This window comes from Microplitis mediator, chromosome 5, assembly GCF_029852145.1.
Source record: "Microplitis mediator isolate UGA2020A chromosome 5, iyMicMedi2.1, whole genome shotgun sequence".
Classification (NCBI taxonomy): domain Eukaryota; kingdom Metazoa; phylum Arthropoda; class Insecta; order Hymenoptera; family Braconidae; genus Microplitis; species Microplitis mediator.
Window position 1 is genome coordinate 10,327,775 of NC_079973.1, and position 27,864 is coordinate 10,355,638.

The 27,864-nt window shown below is 31.7% G+C and overlaps 2 protein-coding genes across 7 annotated transcripts in view; both read left to right on the forward strand.

The window, feature by feature from the left end:
* LOC130668593 (homeotic protein ultrabithorax) overlaps positions 1 to 27,864 on the forward strand; it is a 639,564-nt gene that overhangs the window by 149,333 nt on the left and 462,367 nt on the right. For all 5 annotated transcript variants that reach the window (XR_008990046.1, XR_008990044.1, XR_008990048.1 and 2 more), the window contains exon 4: positions 4,295 to 4,317. The gene's annotated coding sequence lies outside the window, so the exon portion shown is untranslated. The remainder of the gene's footprint in view (positions 1 to 4,294; positions 4,318 to 27,864) is intronic.
* LOC130668592 (homeobox protein abdominal-A homolog) overlaps positions 8,182 to 27,864 on the forward strand; it is a 43,218-nt gene continuing 23,535 nt past the window's right edge. For both annotated transcript variants that reach the window (XM_057470952.1, XM_057470953.1), the window contains exons 1-2: positions 8,182 to 10,331; positions 15,464 to 15,496. In XM_057470952.1, the coding sequence (XP_057326935.1) occupies positions 9,536 to 10,331; positions 15,464 to 15,496 (829 nt within the window). In that variant the 5' untranslated portion in view covers positions 8,182 to 9,535. The remainder of the gene's footprint in view (positions 10,332 to 15,463; positions 15,497 to 27,864) is intronic.

A 27,864-nucleotide genomic window follows, 5' to 3' on the forward strand; every position in this document is an offset into this window, starting at 1 on the left:
GGATACTTATCAGGGTCGAAAAAAAAATTCTGAGATCTGAAACCTGAAAAAAGTCGTCCTATACGAAAACATACTTCTACACTACATTTTACCCTCGTTTCAAAAAAGTTCTCATTAGAAACCAATAACCCTATAAGAATTAAAAATGTTCATGTACGCAGTAAAAAATATTGTGTAAAATCAACACAGTTTGTGTGTTAAAAACAGTTGACACGAAGTTTGTGTTGAAATTTTGACACAAACTTTGTGTAACCCCCTTTTAACACAAAGATTATGTTGAAATATCGCCACAAGAGGGCGCGAAGAATTCCACAGTAACACACAAAATGTGTTAATAAAGAGTGTATAACACATTTTTTATGTTACAAAATAAAGTGACACAAACTTTGTGTTAGTTTAACACACTACAATTTTTAACACAAACCGTTTTCGATACAAGTACACAATATTTTTTACTGTGTAAAGTTTAAAATTAGAGGTTTTGGAACTTTTTTCGAAACAAGGGTAAAATACATTTTCAGAACTAAGTTTTAAAAACGTTTTATTTTACTCAAAATTTGCTGATATACAACACAAGCTCAACTTTTTTTTTACTATCAAAATTACAAAAGGTCAAAAAAAGTTCCACTCGAAGTTCTGATCTGTCTCAATGTAGAAGTTTTGCAGCTCGAACTGTTTTTGAATCTTTTTGGAACGAATTGTTTTGAAACCGAAAGCTGTGATAATTTTTCCATTTCCGAAAAAATAAAACTATCGCCTAATATGAACAAATATCGATCGTCGTTGATAAGATACCAACCAAGTATGCAAATGTTTGCTCTTCAGGTATTTCACAGTTTTCTGTCTTAAGATTTTCAGTCGCTAAAGTAGAACTAACATGAATTCTTCCATACCCCTTCTTTCTGAATTGAATACTCAGATGAATATCATCGTGTTTACATATAAAAAATTCAAAAATGTTTATACTTTTTTATGTTTTTGTATTGGTCAGTAACTCATTGAGAAATAATTTTAAAATAGTTTAGCTTATTGTGACATATTCGAAATAAAACATGACATAAAATCTAGCGATTTAAATAAAGTCATATTCGGTCGTTAAAATAAAAATAAAAGTGGTGAGTAAATATGATAATTTTATTAAGCTGTCGTTACCAGTTTTTAATCACTACATTAGCCGGTATATTACATTTATTTTTATGACATTTTGATGACAAATACCATAAACCATTGAGTAGCTCTAAAAATTTGTAATTTGATGATAAAAATTCAAATTTACAAGTAACATATTGGGAAGGAGTTTAATTTAAAGTTGTAGCAGGCCATGAAAGAATAATAATATAATAACGATATCAACTCGCATTCTACTAAAGTATCCGATCATAAAATTCGTCGTTTGTCGATCGGGATACAAGAACACCTTCGCTACGAATCACGCAAAAAGAAAATAATAATAAAAATAATAATAACAAGAGGAGGGAAAACATGACGAGGGTCAGGGTTTTTGTTATCTGTTCGAAGATGGCGCACTAGGTGTCTCTTTCGATGTTTAGGCATTCCCTTGCTGGTTAAATGTTTTTGTCTTCTGGAGCTTCGGACCACCGCCCATTCCTGTTTTTATTTCTCTCTGTCCTTTCGCTATCATGGGTAGTAAAAGGTTTTTTTTTGTGTGTGTGTATATATATGGAAGCGCGTATGTGACGAAGAACCGACTTTAAGAAATTCCAGTAAAAAAACTGGCTGCCTATCAGTTCACATCTGGACTTTGATCTGGTGACCGCAGCTTATATATTCTGCGACGTTTACGTTTAGAAATGAATGCATTCTCACTTGATTTCGAATGAGCAATCATATTAATCTGAGCAAAAGAGCAACAAAAAAAATTACCTTTTTACTTAAAATAAATTGAAAGATAACTTCCTTACTCATTTTTATTTTTTACAACATAAATTTATACCCCTGCAATTGTTTATGATTCATTTGGCAAAACAAAGCTTTATAATGTATCATTTTTATTTTGTTCACTGATAGCCAAAAGTAGTTTTGCTTTTGAAGATTTACAAGGCGAAGACTGGAGACCAAATAAGACCACAATCAAGATTGAAAATATATGAAAAAAAAAGACAACTGCAAAAAATAGTTTCTATAGTAAATTTTTTAGTAAGAATTACCTCGAGATTAGTACTGTAAGGATATTTATCGTAAGCATCTAAATTTTTAGAGTACACGTTGGAAAATATAGTAATCGATAGCATCTATATGAAGTGCCATTTCTACTGATAACATACTCTGAATTTATTTACTGATAGCACAGAGAAAAAAAGCCGTTTTTCCTAAAAGACAAGAAAACATATTTCTTGAGACAGAATAAAATTTCTATTGAAATAAGAACACATTTTTTTGAGACCAGAAAACATTTTTTTGAAGCAGAAAACAATTTTTTGAGACAAGAAAGAATTTTTCTTGAGTCAACAAAACACTTTTCATGGAGCAAGAAAGCATGTTTTTTGGAAGCAAGAAAAGATTTTTCTTGATGCAAGCAATCAAGTTTTTGAGACAAGAAAACATTTTTCTTGAGTCATGAAAACATTTTTCATGAAGGAAGAAAGCATGTTTTCATGAAGCCGGAAAGCATGTTTTTTGAAAGCAAGAACGCATGTTTTTCGATAAAAGGAAGTATGTTTTTTGGAAAAAGAAAGCATGTTTTCATGAAGCCGGAAAGCATGTTTTTTTGAAGCAAGAACGCATGTTTTTTGGAAAAAGAAAGCATGTTTTCATGAAGCGGAAAGCCTGTTTTTTGAAAAAAGGAAGCATGTTTTTTGAAAAAGAAAGCATGTTTTCATGAAGCCGGAAAGCATGTTTTTTGGAAGCAAGAACGCATGTTTTTTGAAAAAAGAAAGCATGTTTTCATGAAGTGGAAAGCCTGTTTTTTGGAAGCAAGAACGCATGTTTTTTGATAAAAGGAAGCATGTTTTTTGGAAAAAGAAAGCATGTTTTCTTGAGGCAAGAAAAAATTTTTTGCACCAGAAAATTTTTCTCGTCGATAAATGATCTCTGTGATATAATTAAAATGAAGTTATCTAAAAAAAGTTTGAAATGATCTATCTATTACACTATTTTCAGTCTCGTATATACGTGACCACCATTCTATGTGCAGTAGATATAGATGACTATAAGTAAGGATTCCTAAGGGCATTGCACTCTATCTTTTTTCTACGATTTCCCGAAGCACATTTTATCCACTTGCACTCATACATTTCTATCCTCATCCATATGATCATTGATCTAAACCATATTTTCTTTTTGAAATGATAACAAAAAGATAGATCTAAATATCAACTGTATTCTACCCACTTTTCTTTTTCTACAACTGGGCGGTGGCCTATTTAGCTCCAACTCAAATTTTTGCAATAACAAAAAAAAGGATACCGTTATGATGACACGTTAGTAAAATCAAAGGTAAAAAAAAATTACAATAAATCGTGGCCATCTAGTCTCTAGTGCTCAAGTTGTCTGGTTGTAAAGTGTCAACTCGATAGAATTATTCGCTTAATCGGACCAGGTTCTATTATAAAAAAACAAGATATCGTTTTATTTATGTGGATAAAAAAAGTCGGCTTACTCGGATATACTTTTATCTTGTTTAACCGTGGAAGAACCCTTTTGTTTCGTTATGCGTTTATTCTTACGGACATAGATCATGTGAAAGAGGAGTGACGATCGAGGGACACGGGAATATTTTCTTTCTTCTTCGTTACCGTATTGAGGTTTGTTTAAAGGCGGTCTTGTTATTAACTGCCGAAGAAAGTCTCATTTTCAGTGGCCGGATCGTCCGGCCAGAGGTGGTACATCCATCTTTATGGATCCTATACAAAGATAGTATTTTGACATAGTAATGGCATTTGATATTCTCGTAGGGTTCCCTGGTGAGGAAAAAATAATAACAGTTTAAGGACAGGCCTACCTGAAAATAACGCTTATACATTTATGCTTAAATAGGCTCCAGTATATTTTCTTGGAAATCATTCTTCTTATGCCATAGGTATTTTTATTCGAGATAAGTAAATCAAAGATTGTTAAGTCGAACGAATTGAACGAAAATGAACGATGTTTCAAAAAAATTTTAATGGAAATTATTGAAAGCAATTAACAACTCATTAGATATAGTTTATGGATATTTTATCAGAACAAAAATTTTATCTGTAGTTAAAATATAATTTCTAAAAATTTTTTATATTTTAAAAAATTAAAAAATGTGTTACCGTTTTCTGATAAAATTTTTTTCTTTGTTTTTCAGAAAAGATCGACGATTCGAGACCGGTGAGTGCCAATATTTCATCAAAGTGTAGCAGTGGTGCTGTTAGTGATGTCATACTGTTTCAATATGTTTTTTTTGTGTCTATGAAGGGGAGAGTGGGGCAAAATGGGTCCCTTGAATTAAGAATATTTTCTTGAGCCAAGAGTATACAGAAAAAAAATTCTTGTCACAAAAAAATTTTTACTTTGCTCAAGAAAAGTTTTACTTGTCTCGAAAAAATTTTTGCATTATGAATTGAAGAAAAAAATTCTCTTGAAACAAGAAAATAATTTCTTGAGACAAGAAAGCATTTTTTTTAGGCAAGATAACAATTTATTGAAGCGAGACAACAATTTCTTGAGACAAGAAAGCATTTTCTTGAAGCAAGAAAGCATTCATTTTCTTGAGGAAAGAAAAGATTTTTCTTGATGCAAGATAACACTTTTGTTGAGTCAAGTACATATTTTTTCCAGGCAAGATAAAAATTTCTTGAGGCGTAAAAACATTTTCTTGCTTCTTTTTTTTCTGTGTAAAAAATAAATATCAGCCCATCTTGCCCCCAGGCGCCCACTTTGCCCACTATCCCTTTTCATAGTTTAGTTTCTTAAGTATAGTTTCTTAAGAGTATTAAATTCGGTTCAAAGAAAAGTTAAAAACTATAAATTTATTATCGTCTTCTCATAAATTAAAAAAAATAAAAGGCATCTTAAGATTTGGAATATTTACTGTATAACTAAAAAGTTACAATCAAATCATTGTATGATTCATTGTAAATTGTCTAATTCTATAAGAAACCTCTAGAGGCTTTTTTTTTTTTAGTTTAAGTATATTTGACTAGAGTTTTTAATAAATGAATATTTAGTAGTCATAATTATGAGCAATTACGTGATAATCCTCAATATAATATATACAATGCTAATTTATATTATAGAAATTTAAGGAGATTTTACTGTTGCCATGATTAAAGAACAGAATAATTTTGAAAGTTATACAATACTATAAATCATCATAAACTTGATTATGGTAATGAGTATAATTTTATATTTAAGATTTAAAAGATTTTTTTTTATATTCACATTTTTTTATTTTTATTTAATTGATGGGCATTCAAAAATTTTCATAATTAATAACTTGAAATATTCATTAATATTGATAACCTTATAAGTTAACAAATAATTTATCAATTTCAGAAATTAATTTTAGAAATTTATTGAAATTATAATTGACATTACATTGGATCAAATAAAAAAAAAAAATAGAAACTGACCTAGAAAATTTATTTAAAATAAAATTTGAAAACTTTTCGTCAATTAATTATTTTTTTTCTTTTGATTAACATATAAATTTACCTTGATATAATTCAGGCTTTTCAGCATCGAACATAAATGGTTTTGATTTGTATCGAAAAAATTAATTTACGATGGCCCAATTTATAAAAATCAAATCAAAAATTTTATTTTGTAACTGATGTTAATTTTGACTGCATACTTCAATTTTACTTTCATCAAACGAATCCCTAATCATTTTTAATATTTTTTTTTTGCAAAAAAATTTTTTCTGCAGCATGATGAGCTTTTCCAAAAAAAATTATTTTTTTTTACGAAAAATAGTTATTTTCATATTAGGGGCAGAGGCAGCCGATCGGTTCATGTATGGCTCGGGCGATCATCAAAGTTAAGCAGCACCGAGCGTGGTTACTGTTTGGCTGGGTGACCGCTTAGCCATGCATTGAGCTTGATCGGACGTCTCTGTGCGCTAGGCGCGGACTGAAGAGCCAGTGATCGGTAAAATGGGAATTTTATCGATCACTGGAACTTCACCTGCTCCGAAAAATGACAGCTGTACTGGCAAAAGGTTTTCTCTGTGGTTTCCCTTTGCCGCTATACTCCCACGGCAAAAAGGTGGGGTATAGGGCATCACGTAATGATGCAGTACAGAAGCACAAGTCGGTCCACAGCCGCATGAAAAAGAGGAGGGAATAGAAAAAGGTAGCGATTGCGATTAAAGGCAAGAAGTGTAAAAGGCATAAATATGCTATACACTGTTAACAATAATAAAAAAAAAAAAAAATAGTTATTTTCATATTTTCTAGGTGTATTATTTTACCCCGGATACTCTATTTTTACATTAAATCCTTAATAAGCTACACAAAAAAAAGTTTCTTTGTGCAAAAAATTTTTAATCGCCCCAAGAAAATTTTTACTTGCTCTAAGAAATTTTTGTAGTATGAATTGGAAATGAAAATTTTCTTGAGTCAAGATAAATTTTTCTTGAGCCAAGAAATAGTTTTTTTGAAGTAAGAAGAATTTTCTTAAAATGAGAAAAATTTTTTTGAGTCAAGATAGAATTTTCTTGAGGTAAGACAAATTTTCTTGAGCTAAGATACGATTTTCTCGAGCCAAGAAAAAATTTTCTTGGGGTAAGAAAAATTTTCTGGAGCCAAGATAATTTTTTTGAAGTGAGAAGAGTTTCCTTAGGCCAAAAAAAATTTTCTTGAGCCAAGAAATTTTTTTTAGTGCCAAGAAATCTTTTTCCTCTGGGTATAAATTTTGTGAAAATTTTTTTTTTGTCATCGAGTTTTGGAGGTCAGTTGTTATGCCCCAAGTGGGCCATTGTACCCTGGTCTTCCCTACACCAAAATTTAAATTTCGATATAATATATTATTGCACTTAAACTAGGACCTAAAATATGGTTTTTTCCGGTTACATATTTATTAAACATTTAATTTCCTTTATTAAATTTTTACCGAAATTACTCAAATATCCAGATACCTAAAAAAATTAATAAATTCTCCAATAATCACGGAATATTCGTCAAGTTATTAAGTACTGGACTATTACGATCTCAGCATTTTTAACTCGAAAAAAGATTTTTCTACCCTCCATTCTTATATACAGAATGAAGAATGCTTGGCACGTTCTTTTCTATTTTTTTTTTTTATTACTTTTTTTATCTATATCTTTTCATTCACGCTCTTCCCTTCTCAATACGAAAATTCAAAGACGGGGAAAGTCGTGGTGGGGGGAATGAGAAAGAGTGTCTTCAATATTTTGGGAACGACGGGTTCAGCATTTTTCGAGAGCCACTTAAAGTATCTAAGAGATATGCTCCTCATGCAAATTTTTTTCTCTTTGAAAAATATGACATGAAAAGTTAAGCCAAAGATTAATTTATCACAATTTTATTCTGTTAAAAGGCTCCCTATGCTTGAGATTATTAAATAAAAAAAAAAAAATTATTAATAAATAATATTATAATAAATATATAAGTGAAAAATTTCTCAATTACAATTTTGAAAAAATTTAACGAGCAATATATTATTGAAAAATCTTTTTAAAACGAATGTCAAGTGGCAAATGTGTACTGGAATGATGAGATCAGGGTACCCATATGGTATTCAAGATTAACAGAAAGCCGACGGTGTGAGTAAAAGCTGGAAAGAAACAAGTCATAAAAAACAAGAAGAAGAAGAGAAGAGGCTTAAGATTCAACGAGAGCCCTCTATCCATCGAGTTCATAGAGAACACAAACTCATGATTTTTTTTTATACTAAAGTTGAGAGGGAGGAGGATTTGAACAATTAAATCTTTTTTTTTAATGGCATTCAAAGTGAATAGAAAAATTTTCAGCTGCCGTTAAAAAAAATTTTTATTTTCGTGGGCAAAATGGGCACCCCCAGAAAAGGTCCCGTTTTGCCCCCTCTTCTACCAGAGTAATAATAATGCAAAATTGAAGGGCAAATAAAAGTAATAAATAATTAACGTTTCGAAACAAAAAGACAATATCGTTAAGAAAATAATTTTTAATGGTCCAGCCGTTCTAGCATTTGAACTGTAGCATGTCAGAGAACTCAATGTTCAAGAACGTACGTGACAATATATTATTAAAGACTCTAAACGTAAACTTGTATGTATCAACTTCAAACGTCAAATAGACCATCGCAACTGTAGTTTTGAAGACAGTTAAATTCATCATGGGCAGTAATTCGAAAGACCTTGTCATTCTTGGAATAACGTGGTCGTGATGATAATCCGAAGCTTAGAGCCTCAGAGCAGTAGAAAACGCATGGCGTAACAATGTGCCAAGAATGAGTGTACTGCAGTATAACGCGAGAGGAGACAAAGACAGAGATAATGATAGCAGTAGTCAGTAGTGGTTAGCTAGCAGCGCCACACCAGTACCACACGGTGACAGCAGCAGTGAAAGCAGGAGCAACGGAGATGCTGGTGGTGGCGGCAACTGAGAGCCAAGTGAACGTGTGACAGTAGAGAAGCATCCAGCGAGAGTGAGACCGAGAGCGAAGGATTGAAGCTCCGTGGAAGTGTGAGTGGGAGAGAGACAGAACAGCAGTAGAAACCCATTCATCTTGGCGCGCCTAGCCGGCTCGGGATTGGTCCCCTGGTCGTAAGGTCATGCACCGATTGGTCCGTTCTGTTTACCAGCTGTGCTGCTCCAAGGAGAGGGGCTGCAAGAGACAAGCGGCGCCATTATTGTAAGGGGTTACATTTAGCTGGCTGTAGTGTAGTACGCGGTGTTCTGGATAGGGGGCTATAGTACCTTCATGCATGGCCCATAAAGGATTCGTCGACTATCCGAGAAGTACGCAAGAAACGGCATCTAACACCTGACAAGCCGTGATCTCCCATTCTCCCGCGCCTTACAGCCCAATTCCTGCGGGTTTTTATCGACAGCTGTGGACGGATCCTTTAACTGTTGTTGACGTTCTCGTGCATTTAAATATTTATCATTAATAACAACATAACAAATTATTTGTTTTATGTGACCGTAATTGTGCCCAGTGTTTTGTTTAGTAAGATAACGTCCAAGAAGAGGACGCATTTGTAAAAGTGATTTAGTAGAAGAACAGGGTGTGATTATTTCTAGTCTGTTTTTAGGCCTAATATTGAGTAACTTTCGTAAACGCGTTTGTTTGAAACTTGGGCTAAAAGCTGTTACTGTTTTAGCATGATGTGTTATGTGCCCTGTTGCATAAGTGCTAATAAAAGTGAGGATAAAGTACCGATAAAGAGAGTTTGAGCGGGGAAGGGTGTGCGGCATTACCAGGAGAAGGGGGATCCCAGCAAACGCATGAAAACATATCGCAGATTGTAAAAAGGACACGTTTTGTGAATTTTGATCAAAAAGTGACACAAAATAGGCATATTCAATGAAATTAGTATGCTTTGAGTTGGAATAAAAGGTTATTGGCGTTTTGCAAGTTAGGATGATGGGTTCAGATAATGCCCAGGGCAGATGTTGACTGCCCTGCATCGGGTGCTGGATTCGCTTGCGCAGCGATGAGTTCTAAGTTCATAATCGATAGTATGCTACCTAAGTATCACCAGCAATTTCATCATCAACAGTTATTTGCCACTTCTAATTCGAATTCCCTTCAGACTTGCTCAGGTGGTTCATCTACCGCGAGCCTAGAGTCGAGCCTATCGGCAGCAGCCGCAGCTGCTGTCAATTACGCACATCACAGTTCACCCTCACCAACAGGCTCTAGTCCACAGCATTCAGGAAGTTCTGCCTCTACATCCCCGGCGGCAAGAACTGCATCTAGTATGTACCCTTACGTATCCGCAGCCGCGGTCCATCATCATCATCAGCAGCAACAAGCAGTTGCAGCAGCAGCTTTTGGTGCAACCTCCTCCATGGTCCCTGGATTTGGCTCATCCGTAGCTTCTAGCGCCGCATTGGCAGCAGCTGCTGCTGTTGATGCTGCTAATGGCGACAAATCATGTCGATACACAGCCAGTCTCACAGGGAACGTTGCGCCTAGTTCTACAGATCCTATAGTCAATTACAACCTAAGTCATCATCATCAGAATGGTGCGACTTCCAGTGGTCTCGTTTCATCATCACCTTCTTCATCGGCAGTATCCGCGGCTTCAGCTTCTATGGCAGCAGCGGCCCAATTCTACCATCAAGCCGCCGCAGCGTCCGTGGTCGATCCACTGACATCCTGCCAGCAACCCACTCCTGGACAACCGGGAATACCCGACATTCCTAGATATCCTTGGATGTCTATCACAGGTGAGCAGCATTTAGATATACTCCGTCTTTACAACTATTTATATCAGCATGCAATGCATCAGCTAATAATCCGATCACTGCACCCGGTTGTTTATTCAGCTTGCCCACATTTCAAATTCATTATTGCAACTCGAAATTTCATTGATTGTTATTCATATGCTATAGCGTTTTTTCATTGAGCAAATGCTACCTAAGGCCAACTGAACTTTCCGTCGGCCGTCGCTACTTGGCCTGAAGCTTCGTAGCCATTAATACTGTAAGCTATAAACTTGGAAAACATATTGATCATTAATGTTCTTAAAGAATACTATTTTTATTATACATTCAAATCAATTATTATTATTATTGTTCAATATCGGGGCTTAATTTATTAAATGTTTTATTTACTTTTGAATACGCTCACGAATGCGATGAACTAATTAAGTTGAAAATGTTAACGAACCAGTGATAATAATATCTGCTAATTAATGACTTCTATTTATAAATAGATGAGCTGATATATGAAATAAAATTTTATAATTAAACGATAATTATGCGAAAGTTATGTCTACCATCTACTGGTTACTAACGCAATTATCAGTGGTATTTAATTAGATTATTATTAGATTAGGGGGAGGGGGGGTACTTAAGGAAATACAGTTTTTAGGGACTCGAATAATTTTTTTTTATGATCAAAGTGAATTATTTTGCCCCCCTTCCTCCCTTAATTCAAGGATTCATTTTTGATGCCATCATTATGCACGCAAAGAGCAATTTTATGTAATTACAAGTTTGATTAGCTTCTATTATGCCGTTTTAGTAGAGAAATTGTTGAAAATTGAAACAAACAGGAAAAATATAAACTCATTAAACGACGGTAATTTGCTTTTCATGACTGTTAGCTTCGCATAAAATATTGAGAATATATTTTCTTTGTGTGGAATCTTTGAAACAGAATTTATCTTCTCTGAATGCTTATACATCTTTCATCCACTTAACTTTTGTTCAACTTAAAGAATAATTTCAGTCCATTAAAATGATATGTAGTCTACGGCAATAAATATATAAGTACATAACAATAATCATCAAAATAACTATTAAAATAATAACGATAATATCAATGATAAGCAGTTCTAGTATAGAAGTTGAGTAATTAGAGATTACATCTCCTTCAAGTCTTCACGATTCTCGGATGAAATAATTGTAGAAAGAAACCAAGTTTCTCATCGTAAAAAGACAATTATTATCTTACGTATTAAAAAATTATTCTTTCACTTGGATAAATTTCTAAGGCACCATTTTCAAGTTAAGTCAAATCTACTATTTGTTCTTATCATTGATATTTGCATTTTTGATCATTATTAATTTTTAACAAATATTTGGATTTGCGAATAATTCGAATTTACAAATAATTCAAAAATTTCCTTCTGAATGATTTAAAATTGTGATATTTTTTCCAATAATTCAAATTTTCGGCAGAACTAAATAGAGTACCTCTTTAAGTTTCAGCCTCTCATTATTACGAATTTTCTCATTTTTACAACCTTTGCTTAACCCTAAACTACCAAAAAAAATTTTCGAACTACCTAAGACCCTCAGTCACATTTCGGTTTCATAGTGTGTGTGTGTAAGTATGATTATTGTATTTTATGAAGTAGTTGATCATGTTATGAAATTTTGGGAGGCAATGTGGACATGCAAAAATTGTAGGAAATAGGTTTTCTTATTTGAAATTTATCATATTTAATAAAAATGAAGAATAGGTTTTTAATACCATGAAATGATTCTACAGTCCAGTCAGTTTGAAAATAAAAAGCCATTTTTTAGGTGACTTCCTCATAAGATGATCTAATTTAAAAACTTTTTTTAAAAATATTTATGCGAGGATTGCAAATTATTTATAAAATAGTCTTGTTGCGAATAGCTTTAAATTAATTAAAATTTTAAGATGTGTGTGACGAATAAAATAAGCAAAGATGCATATGTCCAAGACGAATATGTATGTAGCTAAGGAGATGTTGTAGTACTGTAGAGCTCAGACACAAATCTATGAAATAATCACTTTTAGTTACTTTATAAAACTGAGATCTCCTTAAATAAACATTGAATACTTCAGCTGATAAAAATTTTCTCGGTTCGAATCTAATGGTTAGAAAACTTTTGGATAATTCAAAAATTGACGAATAATTTGAAAATTTGAATTATTTGATTCGATTAGAACGCGATTCACACACGTCTGATAAATATAGATCATGAAATAACATATTCATGATATAATTGATTGTTACTGAATTCTTAATTTGGAAATTATCGAGATATATGTTCTTTTTTTCCATGTCCGTTTACCCAGCCTGAAAAATTTGATCTGTTTCAAATCAAATAAGAATTTTAAGTTATTTTTATTCAATTTTACTTTTTATTTGTACTCAATTAACATATGGAACTTGAACGAGTTTTTCCAGACTGTTCCTTATGTAGACTGTTTTCAGACTTGTCTGAATTTTTAGTCTGGTCTTGGTCGCATCTTGATCAAAATCAGACTTTTCCTAACTATTATTTTAAGTCTACTTATGATTTCCTTTGGATCAAAAACAGATAAATTTCATGTAAACGATTAAATACAGCGACTTGTTCAAAAACAGACCAATTAGTTCAAATACAGCCTAAATAGATTATAATCAGATCAATTTTTCAACCCAGGTAGCGGATCAAAACGAGCCAATTTTCGACCAATGCAATTTAGCGAATGAGAAAATCATTGATTTTGTCCCTAGCACAGAAAAAGTCTAATTTCTACCCACAAAATGGCTTCATTACCTCAATTCAACTTTCACAGAATGGAATTTGTTTCTTATAAACCTAAAAATACTCATGAGATTCTAATCAATCGAATTAATTATTAAATTTCCACATGCGCTACTGCTAGGAAATTTTCTTGTTTTAACTGACTCCGATTTTTAAGTTCCAGTGCAGGTAATATACAATAGAGCGCATAATAAGAAACAAAACACAATTTCAGACTTCGTATGAACCGAAATTTTCTTCGGCTCGGGCAGTCATCTCACCCTCTTCTGAAATCGTCTTATTTCATCCCTTGTTACTCTATATATGTCCCATTAATTGACAATCAAACTTTGAGTCATTATGCTGACAATAAGCAATCAGAAGATATTAAATTCTTATCTATATTTTCTAACTGATAACTGCGTAAGAAAGATCCGTTTATTAATAACTTCTTAATATAAATATGATATACATATCAAACTTTTTTTCGACTCCGGTACTGAACCGATGACGTCAGAAAAATGAATCCCAATCTGAAATCTGTAGTGTTTAAAAAAAAACTCCGAATGAAATCAATTAATCACCAAAGTTGTGATCAATGTCAAGGTCAACATAAACGGATTGGAATAAACAATCATTATTATAATGAACATAACAGCATTTTTAATTTTACAACTGATACATAAACGTACTAGTAGACAGATATAAATAAGCTGTTGATTATTCTGATGTTCATCACACAATTTTGGGAGATTAAGTAAATGATAAAATGAAAACCAAAGTCAAAAATAACAATGAGTTGTAGGCAAAACAATATGATAAATTGACTGTGCAGTAAAAAATTATTCATTTTTAAAAAAATTAATGCATCTTTACGTCATAGAGTATTTTTAGCTCACATGATCTATGAAATGGAAATATTCATACAAATAACTTGCAGGGGTACTAGAGTTATTTTTAAATTTTTGAATTTTAATGAATTAAATTATTGTAAGCGTTCACTTTTATTATCATTATCACAGTTATCATTTTATTAATTATTGCATTATCTGTATATTTTTATTACAATTTGACTTGCGTCAAAAATAAACTGATTATATAGAATATCTCAGTATGTTTTTATTCAAAAATTTTTTTTCTGGTATAGAAATGAACAAAACATTATTGTTTTAAAAATTAATCATGGGTACTAAACTTATATTAATGTACATTGCAGTTTCAATGGATAGTTTTTTCAAACTTTGCCCGGGTCGAAAAATTTGATCTGTTTCAAGTCAAATAAGAATATCGAGTTATTTTAATTCAATTTTACTTTTTATTTGATGCGGAAAAAAAATTGATGAAAAAGAGTCAAAAAATTGTTGATTATTCTAAACTTCAAAACGTGACACAGCCATGAACTCTTTCAGCTTTCTGGCCGTATTTTGCACTGAAAAAAAATAATGAAACTCATCATTTTTAATAAAGAGTCAAGAAAAGTTCACAAAGAAGTCCAAAAACATTAATTTACTCTTCGAAATTTGAAATAGTGAAAATGGTGACTATTCTTTCTGTTTATTAGTGGAAAAAATATGTCACTAATTCAAATTAATATTTAATTAATGGAGTTTTGCCCGGACTATTATTTATTTCGACTATTTTTAGGCACGTTTTCAATCATTTTTAGTCTGATTTCGGTTGCTTCTAGATCAAAGTCAGAGTTTGGTTCTCAAAATGTTTATTTTTCTCCAAAACAAAATCAAACTTTTCCTGTCTATTATTTTTATTCAGCCTATTTTTGATCATCTGTAGATCAAAAGCAGCTTAAACTTTTTACAAAAGATTAAAGACATCAATTGGTTTGAAAACAGGCCAATTGTCCAAATACAGTCTAAGATTAATATTCAATCAAATTTTTTGACCGGGTAAGTCTTAGATCAGAAATTTAAAATCCTGTCTTATTTTCTACTCGTTGTTTCTTATTTTTGATAGAATGATATGAAAAGAACCCGAAAATGTTAAAAATGCCATTCGGGCAAAAACTGAACTTTGGATTTTTCAAACAAAAGATTCATATATACTTTGTTTTCGCAGAAATGAATTGTTTTTGGTTACAACAACAAAATAACAAAACCTATTTATGAAGGCATTTACATACTTTTACTTTTCTATTAGAGACAACTAGTATGCAGTCATGACTTTTTGTTTATTATTCAGGACTTGACAGCATTGCCGTAGGTCACTTATACCAGCTCTAGTCTAGTTATTGCTCACAAATTTCCAAGCTTTTTTCCACCGCTTCTGCTTGTTTATGAATTGCAATGCTTACTTGCCTATTTAGTTTTCAAACAATTGAATTTTGAATAATAATATTTTTTTAATATTTTCAGATTGGATGAGTCCATTCGACCGGGTCGTGTGTGGTGAGTAAAATAGTACATTTGTCACTTCCTCATTCTTCGAATTCAAACTGGTAGAAAATTTTTGAAAAATACTTATTACAATCAGAAATTTAAAAAAATATTTTTGAAGAAAAGAATAAGTATCAAAAATTTTCTTTTAAAAGCAAAATTTGGTCAATCGTAACCTTCAGTTCGAACCAAAATGATCGAAAATAGTGAGTATATTAATCAATTAATGAGAAATCTTGAAGTGAATAGCAAACACATTATTGTTTATATATAAGACATATATCTCGAGTAAATGAAGTACATAATATGATATGGATAATTACAATGGTTACATATTACCCTAGAGTATTTATAACACGGATATAATTTCAGACGACAAAATATATTTACATTATACTGTAATCAGCTCTAATTATATATAATCTTAACTATCCATGGCATAATCTAATTATCAACATATGTTTAATTATGTCTCGAGGGTATTTCGAGTAAAATTATTACATTGACGACAGAAATATATATTTTTCATGAAAATAATGCAGCTATATTCAGATATAGATCATTTATAACCACATTGGTGTTAAATTTATATTTTTTAAAATTACTTTGTGGCATGCGAAAAAAGTATACTGATGGTATTAAATGATTTGCTCATTACCTTCGTGACAAAAGTAATGAACAGTTTTGACTTTGAAAAAAAAACACTTTTTTCATTCACTAAAAACTGTAGTTGTAAAAAAAAATTTTGCTGTGCACAAAAAAAATTTTGAATTATGAATTGGAAATTAAAATTTTCTTGGCGCGAAAAATTTGTTCCCGCCTCAAAAAATTTATCTCGCCTTAAGAAAATTTTCGTTTTCAATTAATAATACAAAAAAATTATTGAGTGAAGTAAAAATTTATTAGGACGAGTAAAAATTTTTAGCGCCAGGAAATCTCTTTTTCTGTGTAATCAATCAGTAATATTTTATTTTACGTTTGAATAAAATAGAGTTGCAATTCAATTTATATAGTATCGAACATATATTTTTATTTATGATAAGATAACTATTTAGTAATAAAAAGAACATTGATATATACAGAAGTTGAGAGACTTAAAAATTTTATAGCAAATAATATGAAATTTTCTAGAAAAGTTTTTTAGTTTTTCCCAAACTGTTTATGAATAGATTTATCAGATATAGTAAATATACTAATAAAATTATTTTAAGGAGAGCTTCAAGTTGTAATGACAAGAGTTGAGTCTAGAAACAAGCTCTGTGGACTCATAAAATCATTACACTTGGAAACTTACACCTATAGATACATAGACAACACTCGATCCTTTTAAACCGATCTTGAGTAGTAGGCCTCTAGAGACTTGAAAATATATATACATATAAGTCCGACATATTTTATGATAGAATCTGAAGGCAATTTCGTACTTTTGGAAGCTTACGTCTCTTTGGTCATTATAATTTAAATAATAAAATCATAAAGTTTGCAATAATTTTCGCAGTAACAAGTTTATATTTGTGTGTAAATAAAAATTAAGTTTATAAATTTGAATATTTATGAGCTAATGAGTAGAGAAATCGACGCAATTATCCGGTAGAAAAAAAAAAAATGAATCATGCCCATCAGACGAAATGAGTCAATTTAGGTGTTTATATAATGATATTCATTACTTTTATCGCGATTAATTATTTAAAGTATGTAGTTATACAATTATGTATAACATAAATTGTCTGCGGCATCGTTTACTTTGTGACGTTTTCCATTAACTTTTTATTTTATCTATTAAATACATTTGTGTCTGCACCGCATTTATTTTTATTTCATTTTATCTCGCTCATTTTTGGCTGTAAGTTGGGTTTTTTTTTCTTTTGTACTAATGAAAAAAGTATACTCGACATTGTCTTTTTATTTTGTTTGTGGCCATCTTTGCTACTCTTTTTTCCGGTCTCTTTGTTCAAAATCACAACACGTCTGGAATCTCATTGAGGTTCCTGTTATCAAGAGGAAACCTCAGAATATATTTCTCTCTAGTTGAATTATTTTTCTCGGATTCACGAACGAAAGTCTCAGCTAATCCTGAGCTTATTGTACTTAGAGTTATAAAAACTGGATGATATCAGAGTATAGTAGACTACTTTATAATTCATAAAATCTTAAATCATCAAACTTTAACCTATTATTATGATAAATTCAATGAACCTATGAACAGCTACACTGAGAAAAAGCATTTTTTGGCGCCAAGAAATCTTGTTTTCTGTGTACTAACAGTCGCTTTTGTACAAAAAACATGGGCAAAATAACACTTTCCAAAATTTTGCCATTACATGTCTTTCCAAAATAGTCTTCACGGCATGTTTTTGCGAAACTATTATTATCTATTCAAAGACTGGGTTAGAAATATGGCCAAAATAACATTTTTTAAAATTTTGCCATGACAATGTTTTTGCAAAATAGTATTCACTACATGTTTTTTGCAAAACTATTATTATCTATTCAAAGACTGGGTTAGATATATGGCCAAAATAACATTTTCAAAAATTTTGCCATTACATGTTTTTCCAAAATAGTCTTCACGGCATGTTTTTGCGAAACTATTATTATCTATTCAAAGACTGGGTTAGAAATATGGGAAAATAACATTTTCCAGAATTTTGCCATGACATTTTTTTGCAAAATAGTATTCACTACATGTTTTTGCAAAACTATTATTATCTATTCAAAGACTGGGTTAGATATATGGCCAAAATAACATTTTCCAAAATTTTGCCATTACATGTTTTTCCAAAATAGTCTTCACGGCATGTTTTTGCAAAACCATTATTATCTATTTAAAGACTGGGTTAGAAATATGGGAAAATAACATTTTCCAGAATTTTGCCATGACATTTTTTTGCAAAATAGTCTTCACGGCATGTTTTTGCAAGACGTTATTATCTTTTCAAAGATTGTGTTACTCAAAAACTTTTCTAGAGTTATTACTATAGTATCACATATGTCGTCATGGTCATGAGTACCAGCTCATAAATTATGGACCCATCAATGGCAGCTGACATTGAACCCTGAAAAAAAATAAAAAATGAAAATAACAATGAGAAAAAAAACAAGGTGTGAAGGATAACAAGTTGGATCAAAGAATATAACAAAAAATCAATCCTTTTATCATTGCTATGTATGAATCCAAAACATAAGCGATAACCTCGTTTTTAAGTGATCGAAGATTTTAAAAAAATCTACTTATCTTTTTCACGTACGGAAAAAACTTATCTTCGCTCAGGAATATTTTTTGCAATCCATAGGAAAGCCAAAAGTTTTTCAGTTCTTGAAAAAAAATTTTCCTGAAAGATGAATTTGCACTCCTTGAGCTCGAAAATAGCGGGGTTTCTGCATTAGCCCACAGAGTCAATCGTTTTTTCTTTTTTTTTATTCTGTTGCTAAAAAAAAACAAATTTTTTTCATTTTCTTTGAAAAAAGGGAACAGAAGACCTTTCCCGGCGTTGATGCTTTGTCTTAAAATCCAAATATTGTTCATTGACTTTGTTATATTTTGTTAATCGAGGATTTTAATTAATCTCTGAATGATTAAAATTTATCTTGTCCAAAGGCTGGAATTTATACAGATGGTAAAATGCTGATTTGTCAAAAAATATAACTGAAAGCTTAAGTAAAGAAATAGTAGGTAATTTTATAGATAGAAATGTCCGTCCGGATTTTTGTTGGCGTACGTGGGCTAGAAATGGCGAGGTAATGCATAATTTATAATCAGACCGATCCAACGCCAGTGCACGACCATATTCTCCGCCTCTGAGCCAACATCCCCTCATTAGCATTCGATGATGGTTGCCGCGCGTCCTGCAGTGACGTCTCTCATATTATCCCATTTCATCCTACTCGTCTTGTTCGTCCCTAATTCTATCATGTTTCCTGCCTTCGAGTTCCATTGTCTATTTCCTCCACCGCCAACCTATCTCATATTTTTCCCTTGACTACTTGATAGTCCAAGGGGTTATACGGTTCAATCCAAGAACGTCTGGAACCAATCAACGGTCTTCATTGCATCTATATCACGCTGTTTAGAATGGCGTGCGCGACTTCCAAAACAGATGTGGAATATATAACTACCAACATATATTTTCAGCAATATCAAATTTATATGGAAAAAAAAAAAAAATAAAATAAAAGATAGCTTTGATGATCAGAATGGAATAATTTTGTGTTTCGATTTAAAAAAACAAGGTTTTTTTTCAGATAGAAGATTACAGAAACGGTTTCTATGCATAGGAATTAAATCTATACTGAAATACATGGAAAAATTGTTCTTGTTTAAAATGCTATGGTGTCATGGTAAAGTCGGATCATGTTCGCCACCTGACGGAAATTGAAATACATGCATGCAAAAATTACTGTTACCATTACGAATTTCACTATGTCCATAGTAATTTTTGCATGTGTTTATGAAAGTATTTATTTCTATATGTTATGGAAAATGAATCCATAGAACTGGAACAGTTGGAAAAACATTGGGGTCGTTTCCACGATGAATTGGAACACTTCCTATATGAGTACAAGAACTGTTCCTCATGTGCATGGAAACATGTCCTATAGCGACAAGCAAATTTTTTTGTAGTCACTCAAAAGACATTTCATGGTGTGTTAAATATCTATAGTTCATTTATGGTGTTTCAATGTTATTTGATGTTAATTTCGACTACACACTTTAGATTGTGGGTGGGGGGGGTGGGCTTTCGTTTATACTACATATAAGCCCTTTTGTCTAAAGGCCCATTTTTCGCCCTCCCTTCTCCTCTATAATAAGTTTAATGCCATCACAATGTGGCGGTAAATTCTGAATATTTTCTGAAGACTCGCCTTGAATATTGATAAAAAAAAAGTTACGTCAGAGGTCGAAAAGATGGTCAAGTTAGAATCGTGTTGTCACAGAGATTATTGAAACTGCAATTTTATGGGTCTTAAAAGCAGTTTAATTGCCGTTATATAAGTGTTTATGTGCTGCCAGGTTACCGCCGTCTGTGTGCTACCCTAAACGTTTATTTTATGGTCATATGACGCGCCGCTACGGCGTACCTCGTTGTCGCGTGCCAGGGCCATCATACCAAACCAAATCCGAGATATGGTCGGTAGACCTGTCGATCCACGTGTTTTCTTAGATGCTCGTCAAAATTTTACACTCTTTTTTTTACCATTTAACTGCCGTGTGCTTTATTCTTTATTATCGTGTTTATTTTTCACTTTTATAACTCGAATTGAGGTTATAAATCTTTTTTACCTTATCGTCATTACTTTTTAATTTCATTGTTGTGTTTTTATGGGTTTCAAGTGTTTATTTAAATTTATTGCTTCAAAAATACCAAAATAGTTTATTCAAATTTTTTTTTTTTTTTTTTTTTTATTTAAATTAGTGCGGTACAGAGTAATGCCTGCTCTAATGATTTGACGGTTATTTTTTTCGAACTCATGTTTAATGAAAAAATGAAGAAATTTACAAAAACGGATTTGGCTGGTATCCAAAGGAAAACGAACATCAAGAAGAATTAGAAAGTTACAATCTACTTACTTTCTTACTTTTTCCTGATAATATACAACCCTCGTATCATCCAATGTTACTTTCACCGCACCCTTTGTCAGTATTTCTCGGAGTCGAATACGCAGACAGTATACAACAAAGGGGCAATAAAAAAGTTACCTGATTCATGAGTAAAAAGAAAAGGGAAAAAAGTGTTTTAAAAAAGTTAAAATTTCACTTTTTCTGTTGCTTGTAAATCAATACTCAGTTTCTTCTAGTCACGCTTCAATCAGCTAAAAGTTTTGGTAAAAAACAACATTTTCAATGAGCACTCGGTGGATCCATGGAATTTTTTTCTGGCAGCTATAGTTCGAAATAATTAAAATTTAATTATTATTAGAAAATTATTTTATATGTCAATACTGGAAATTTATTGAAAAATGTCTTTTGTGTTTCGTACAAAAATAAACTCATCAATTCAGTATTGAATTTAATTAAATTATTGTTATATTTATGTATATGTCTCATCTCAATTTTCAAATCCTTGATTAAAAAAAATTATTTTTCAAACTATTGATGAATTTATTAATTAGTCTAAATAACAAACAATAGTAAGTTTATTTACCAAAAATTTGATGTAAATACTTTTCTAAATTAAATTTAAAAAATTTTCAATTTTCAATTTTTTTTTTTTTTTTTTTTTTTAATATCGTATGAGTATTTTATATGTACAGTATTGGTTTCTTCCTACTATTTATGTTATTTAGTTCAAACAATTTTTAAGGAACGGCCGAGCAAAATGGAGACGTAAAGAAAATAGATATGATTTTTAAAAAAAATATACTATATAGACATTAATAAAAGTATGCACGACATGAAATATACTTTTAATGGTTTTTCTAGGAAAGTATTGTAGCTAAGCAATTATTCTTTTTTTAGATCTTATAATATTTTACGATTCTATTTTTTTTTTTTAAAAAATGCAATAGAGAAAAAAATTATATTGAGTTTGTAGCCGAATTAGATCGATCCGTTCAGAGGAATTTTTTTTTTTTTATTTCGAAAATACATAAAAATCAAAAGTTGAAATATTCAATATTCTATAGTAAATAGTGTCTCTAATATTAATAAGCTAAAAAATATGAATGAACTGTTATCCAAGTTTTCAAATTTTTAACGCTCTTTTTTTTCGGATTCTTCCCTAAATAATTATTGAAATAAAATTTGATAAAAGTAAAAGTAAAGAATTTTATGAAATGAAAACAAAAATTTTCTAAGGATTAGAAACAATTTCTTGTAGCAATTAATGTTTTCTTTGTCTCAAGGAAATTTTTTGTTTTAATTTACAATGCAAAAAATTTTTTGGGACAAGAAATCCTATTTTTCTGTGTGCAAATTATTGTATTTGAATTTTTAAAATGACTACAAACAGAATTTCTACCTTAGATTGAAAATTATTTTCTACTTATAAAATTTGAATGTATTTCCAATATTGAGCGAAAGACTTAATTTCTATAAAAACTAAAAATTTTCGTCATTTGATATATTATCCATTATGCAAAATTTTATCAGCTTGCGATTATGCTTAATATGTATACAAATGTACTATTAAGTTCAATTAATAACAGGATAATGATGTGTGGATGTACATTCGAAATTAAGATTAGAATAATTGCTTATAAATAATTCGTATCAACAAATTAATGATAATTATTATTGCGAGCTCAATCGTTCCGAATACGAATTATAATATTTTAAATTTATGATTGTCAACATATAAATGTACAGAAATTTATTACCCCATTCAATATGCCTCAGTGAATTTAACACCTGCCTTGTGACCTAACACATTTTTATATTCGTATAAATTTTAGTTGAAATTTTACTTTACTTTGATCTAAAGACGATCAAAAACAGGCTAAAAAATCTGAAAACTGCCTGACTCTGCGGGCCAGCCTTAAAACTTCCCGCTATTTTCGAGCTCTTGAGCTCAAAAATACTATTGTTAATACATCTTTGAGCTCTTCAAGCTCAATAATAGTGATGTCGCACTTTTGATTGCGAAAATTCAAGTAATAAACAGCAACAAAAAGAAGTAATGAAGTAATTCGTTGGTTTTTTTATTTTGTATCAGCAATATCTTTGTAAATAATAAACCGACTTTGAGGTTCGATGTGATATTCGATGCAGCTTTTTAACCACGAACGTTCAAAAAAAAACTTTCATCAATTAGCTCAACAATGTGGATTTTATTAGAAAAAAACACTTCTTCGCAATTCTTCCGACAACGGTTTCTCTTGAACTAATTAACTGATTTTGATGGTTGAGGTGGCATTCGACGTGGCTTATAAAGTTTTAGAGCTGGATAAATTTTGGAATCAATCCATCAAGCAAAATAAAAGTTATCCGAAAAAACCATTTTCAAAAAAATTTTGTTTTTGGAATATCTCCGAATATACTGTACCGATTGTGTTTGATTTTTCTCAAATTATTGGCATCAATGAGCCGCTTCAAACGCCACCACAAAAAGCTAAATCGGTCCATGCGTTCAAAAGTTACAGTATATTTACATACATACATTCGGACATCGTCTTGAAATTAGTCAGAATTGATCCCTAGGAACTCAAAACGTCAAGATCTGTTGGAAATTTGAATTTTGAAAATCGGACGGGAACCAATAACTCTTTTTTTTGAAAATTTTCAATTTTCTTGGCGGGAAGTTCAAAAATAATACACTACTGGAAAAAATTAAAGGATCAAAAAGAAATTTCAAATTTTGAGGCGATTTTCAACAGGCCATAACTTTGAGAGAAATGGTCGTACAAGAAATAAAAAAAAAAGGAAATTGTAGCTCCAAGTGTCTACTTTTTGGATTAGAACTTTAAAATTTTGTAGCGTCAGCGGTTTTTGAGTAATCTTAGAAAAACCAGCGACAGTAAATAGAAAAAGTCTGATTTTGGTCTAAAAGTGACCAAAACCAGACTAAAAATTATTGAAAAGCCTGAATAAGAAATACTATAGACAGAACTCGAGTAATTTCAGATGTTAATAAAATTCAGATAAGCAATAAAATTGAATAAAAATCATTAAAAGTTTTTACTTGATAAAATAGATCAAATTTTTCGACCCGAGACATTTATTGCATCAATTATTTCTATCGCTTGGTAAAAAAAGTATCAATTAATTGAATTATACAAATAAAAATTTTCCTCCTATTATCAATAATAACAGCGATAAAGACTAGATAAAACTATTTCTAAAAATCTCACAGACGTACGTAATAATAAATTTAATCTGTACATTAACCTTCTTAGAATTATCAATATAAATAGTGCTTTTTTCTATAAAATAAAAAGAATGTCAAGGCCAACAAGGTCTAAAACACTTTATCGCTTCGCTCATCCGATGACTAATACACACCAGCACACCACATGATGTGTTTTTTCAACGACTTCAATATATCTCTTATCGCGGGATATGTCAACGACCTGAAAAATAAATATCTCACAGACTGAAACGCGGTTCACTCTGATTCACTGGAGATTCAACCCATCGAGTCATTTGCCAGCGAATCTCGCTCGTTATTTTCCTTTAATTCGATTATATAAAACAGTATATCAGACTATCGCTCGAAATATTTAAAAAAATAAAAATCTATACTCATCCGAGGTAATTTAGTTCAGCGGTTAGTCAGGTCTTTCTTTATCGAATTCAATTTTCCAAGTAATTTTCTTAGCAACGAAATGACCTGTTTTTTCTTTCCCCTTCTCTGGGAGCGTTGATAAAAAAAAAACTTGAAGAAAGAGCAAAAAAAGATGATACAGCTCAGCCCTATCAGACAAAAACATTAGAGAAGAAAATTTTCAAAGCAAAATAAAAGTATTAAGGATGGCAAAGTAGGCGATGAAAAAGACGTCAATGACGTCGGATATAATGGCCCAGACATCCAGACAGGATCCCCGAACTCTGGTTTGCCGGGCAAATAAACTTAAGTCCGTCTCGTGCAAGGGGAAAAGCTTCGACGTGTAACCATGTTTGCTACTACTCTCATCTTCTTTCGCTGCTGCCATGTTGTTTTACTCGCCAGGGTGTAGCGCACCATGACGTTGTTCAGAGAACGAGCCCCTCGCGGCCATACTATCGTAACAAATGTCCCCGTTTGCATAACATGATGACGAGCAATTCAGGCAGGTTTGACGGTGCGCGATATAGACCTTTAGTCGTGAAGGGATGCCAAGAAAAAACGGTCGTTGAATTGGAAGTTAGCAGGGTGACTGGTTGTCCCTTGGGCTCATGTGTAATCTATGCTTCAGATATAGCCAATATCCAATAAGACTACTTGTCTTTCTTGTACTATGTCTTACTTTTGTAACACAACTTTATGGCTCACTAACATACATTTCGCCTCATTCTACTTTTCACGCTGGCCAAATTCTTTCTACAACTTGTCCTTGAACTCAAACGTCGACGGTGATCATTTGAAACAACGACGACGCGGCGTTAACGATTGTTAACTTTCGTCATCACCTCAAAAATAGGCGTATCTATGGTTCTCTCTGTACATTGAAAGTACTAAAACGTACATGGCTCTTCTTCCTTATCTGTACGTGATCGTTGGTAAAATACTCAAGCCAACGCGTTATAGTACGACCGTTCCCGGTCCTTATTGCTCCCATGATGTTTACTGGTCGTTAACTGGGACTGAAACTCTTTCATACACAACGTGCTTGAGTTCTCTAGAATGGAGAAAAATTGACTTTTGTCCATCAGGGTAAAACGTTGTGACTTGGAAGTTTTTTTTTAATTTATCAATTTTTTGTCAGTAAATAATGACTGTAAATAAAAATAAATGAAACACATTTTTAAAACAAAGACAAAAATAAATTATGATCCTAAGAAAGGAAAGAGAAAATTGATCTCAAAAGTGCAGATGATTTAAAATTTTCTGTGAAAAAAATTCAAGTATTTGGTATCTAAATTATTTTATGGAAATTTGAAAAATCCTGGGGGAGGTAAAATGAGTCGCGATTGTAAAAAAAAATTTTTAATTGGTCGAATCATTCAAGCTGACTAACTTGCCCCATATTTTATTACTAACTGTAATTAAAAATTTTTGAACAAAATATGTGTAGAAAAAAAATTTAACTTGAATCAAGGATTTTTTTTAATTAAAATTGAATTCTTGTTTCAAGTCTTTCTTTTTTTTTTAATTCGAAAAAATGTTTGCTTGCATCAAAAACGAGAAAATTCTACATTCAAGTATTCTAATCTCAATAAACGAAAATTTATCCTCTAATCAAAATTAAAATGATTTGAAAGACATTATTTTATTCTTTGCCCAATAGCGCAATATTCTTGTCCCAAGTTTGACACAAGCGACTTGATTCAAGACAGCACGTTATCATACTGTCACATGAACTTTTTTTTTTAAATTACAAAACGACGTCAGAGGATGACTCAATATTTTGACGTTCAAATTTAATTTTCAAAAAACACTGACTTTGGACGGGATCGAACTCGCGTCCTTTGAGTTATAAGTCTTGTCTAATGTCCACTAGGCTGTCGTACATCCGACATATTAGAACCTAAAATTTTAACTGTAAATTCCCATGGCTTGAACAGTCAAGTAGAGATATTTAAGATCTAAGAAACTGATCTTCTTGAACTGAGTCCTTAACAGTTTTGCTTTAAGTCAATAATATTTGAAACAAGAATTTGAGGTTCTCTGAGCCAAAGCTTTGTTTTTCCATTCAACAAAATTATACTCGGGTCAAGAATTTAAATTTATCAATCGAAGAAATTTTTTCTCGAATCAAGAATATCAATTTTCAGAAAAAAATGTCTTGAACTAAGAAATTTTTTTCTCCAAAACTTGGGTCAAGTAAATTCTTCTTGATTCAAGTTGATTTTTTTCTACATATATGTAGTCTCATTTAGCTCTGGGTTTCCCTAAAATACAAATTATCTGAATTTGATTTTTTACAGCAAAAAAAAAAAATTCCGTTAATTCCAATAGGCTGTAGAGGGAATAATACTGTCTGATATTGTGAAAATGGTGTAGTGAGAGATATCGTATGCAGAGAAGTAATGCCATACAGTACATAGTACTCTTTTTCACGGTGTGCCAGTGATATAGCTTATCATGGCTTTATCCACCGATAAAAACTAAAGGCTCCATTTTCCGAGCTTTTGTGTATAGAAGTTGTATATACCTACATATACTTCTACTGTAGGTACATACGCCTACATTATGGTACACAGACTAAAAACCCGATGTATAGGTTTACCTTTGCATGTATGTGCACTCGTTATTTGAAACGTGCGTGCGCAGACAAACTCGTTCAATTTTATATCCATTTACGCTTGCTTGGGTACATTTCGATGTAACTACAGTTCAGCTTCAGTAGCTATATATACAACTTTTGAACATCAACATGAATATCGAATGGTATTAGAATGTAACTCGATTTCGTTCAGTTGTATGTCTGCGAATAAATTTACTGTACAGTCAGTTTCAGTTGCTAAAGCTTTTCTGTGGGTTGTGCACACATTTAAAAGAATCACAACGTAGTTTTGGTGTGTGTTTGTGTGTGTGTGTGTGTGTGTGTGTACGCATCCCACAGTCTATACTAAAATACAGCAGATGAGGGTGAGGTAGCAACTAACAGAAGGGGATGAAGGGAAATACAGGTTAAAACGGGGGTGGAATCGTTACGAGCGCGAAACTCTTATCACGCATGCGCGAGTAATCCCCTTTGTCGGTGTGTCTGCAGCTATGTCAAGAAGGGCGTACTCCCATAGGAAAAAACTACTAGAATTTGGATTTTATATATTTTGTTTATTTCTATTTTAGGTAACAGGA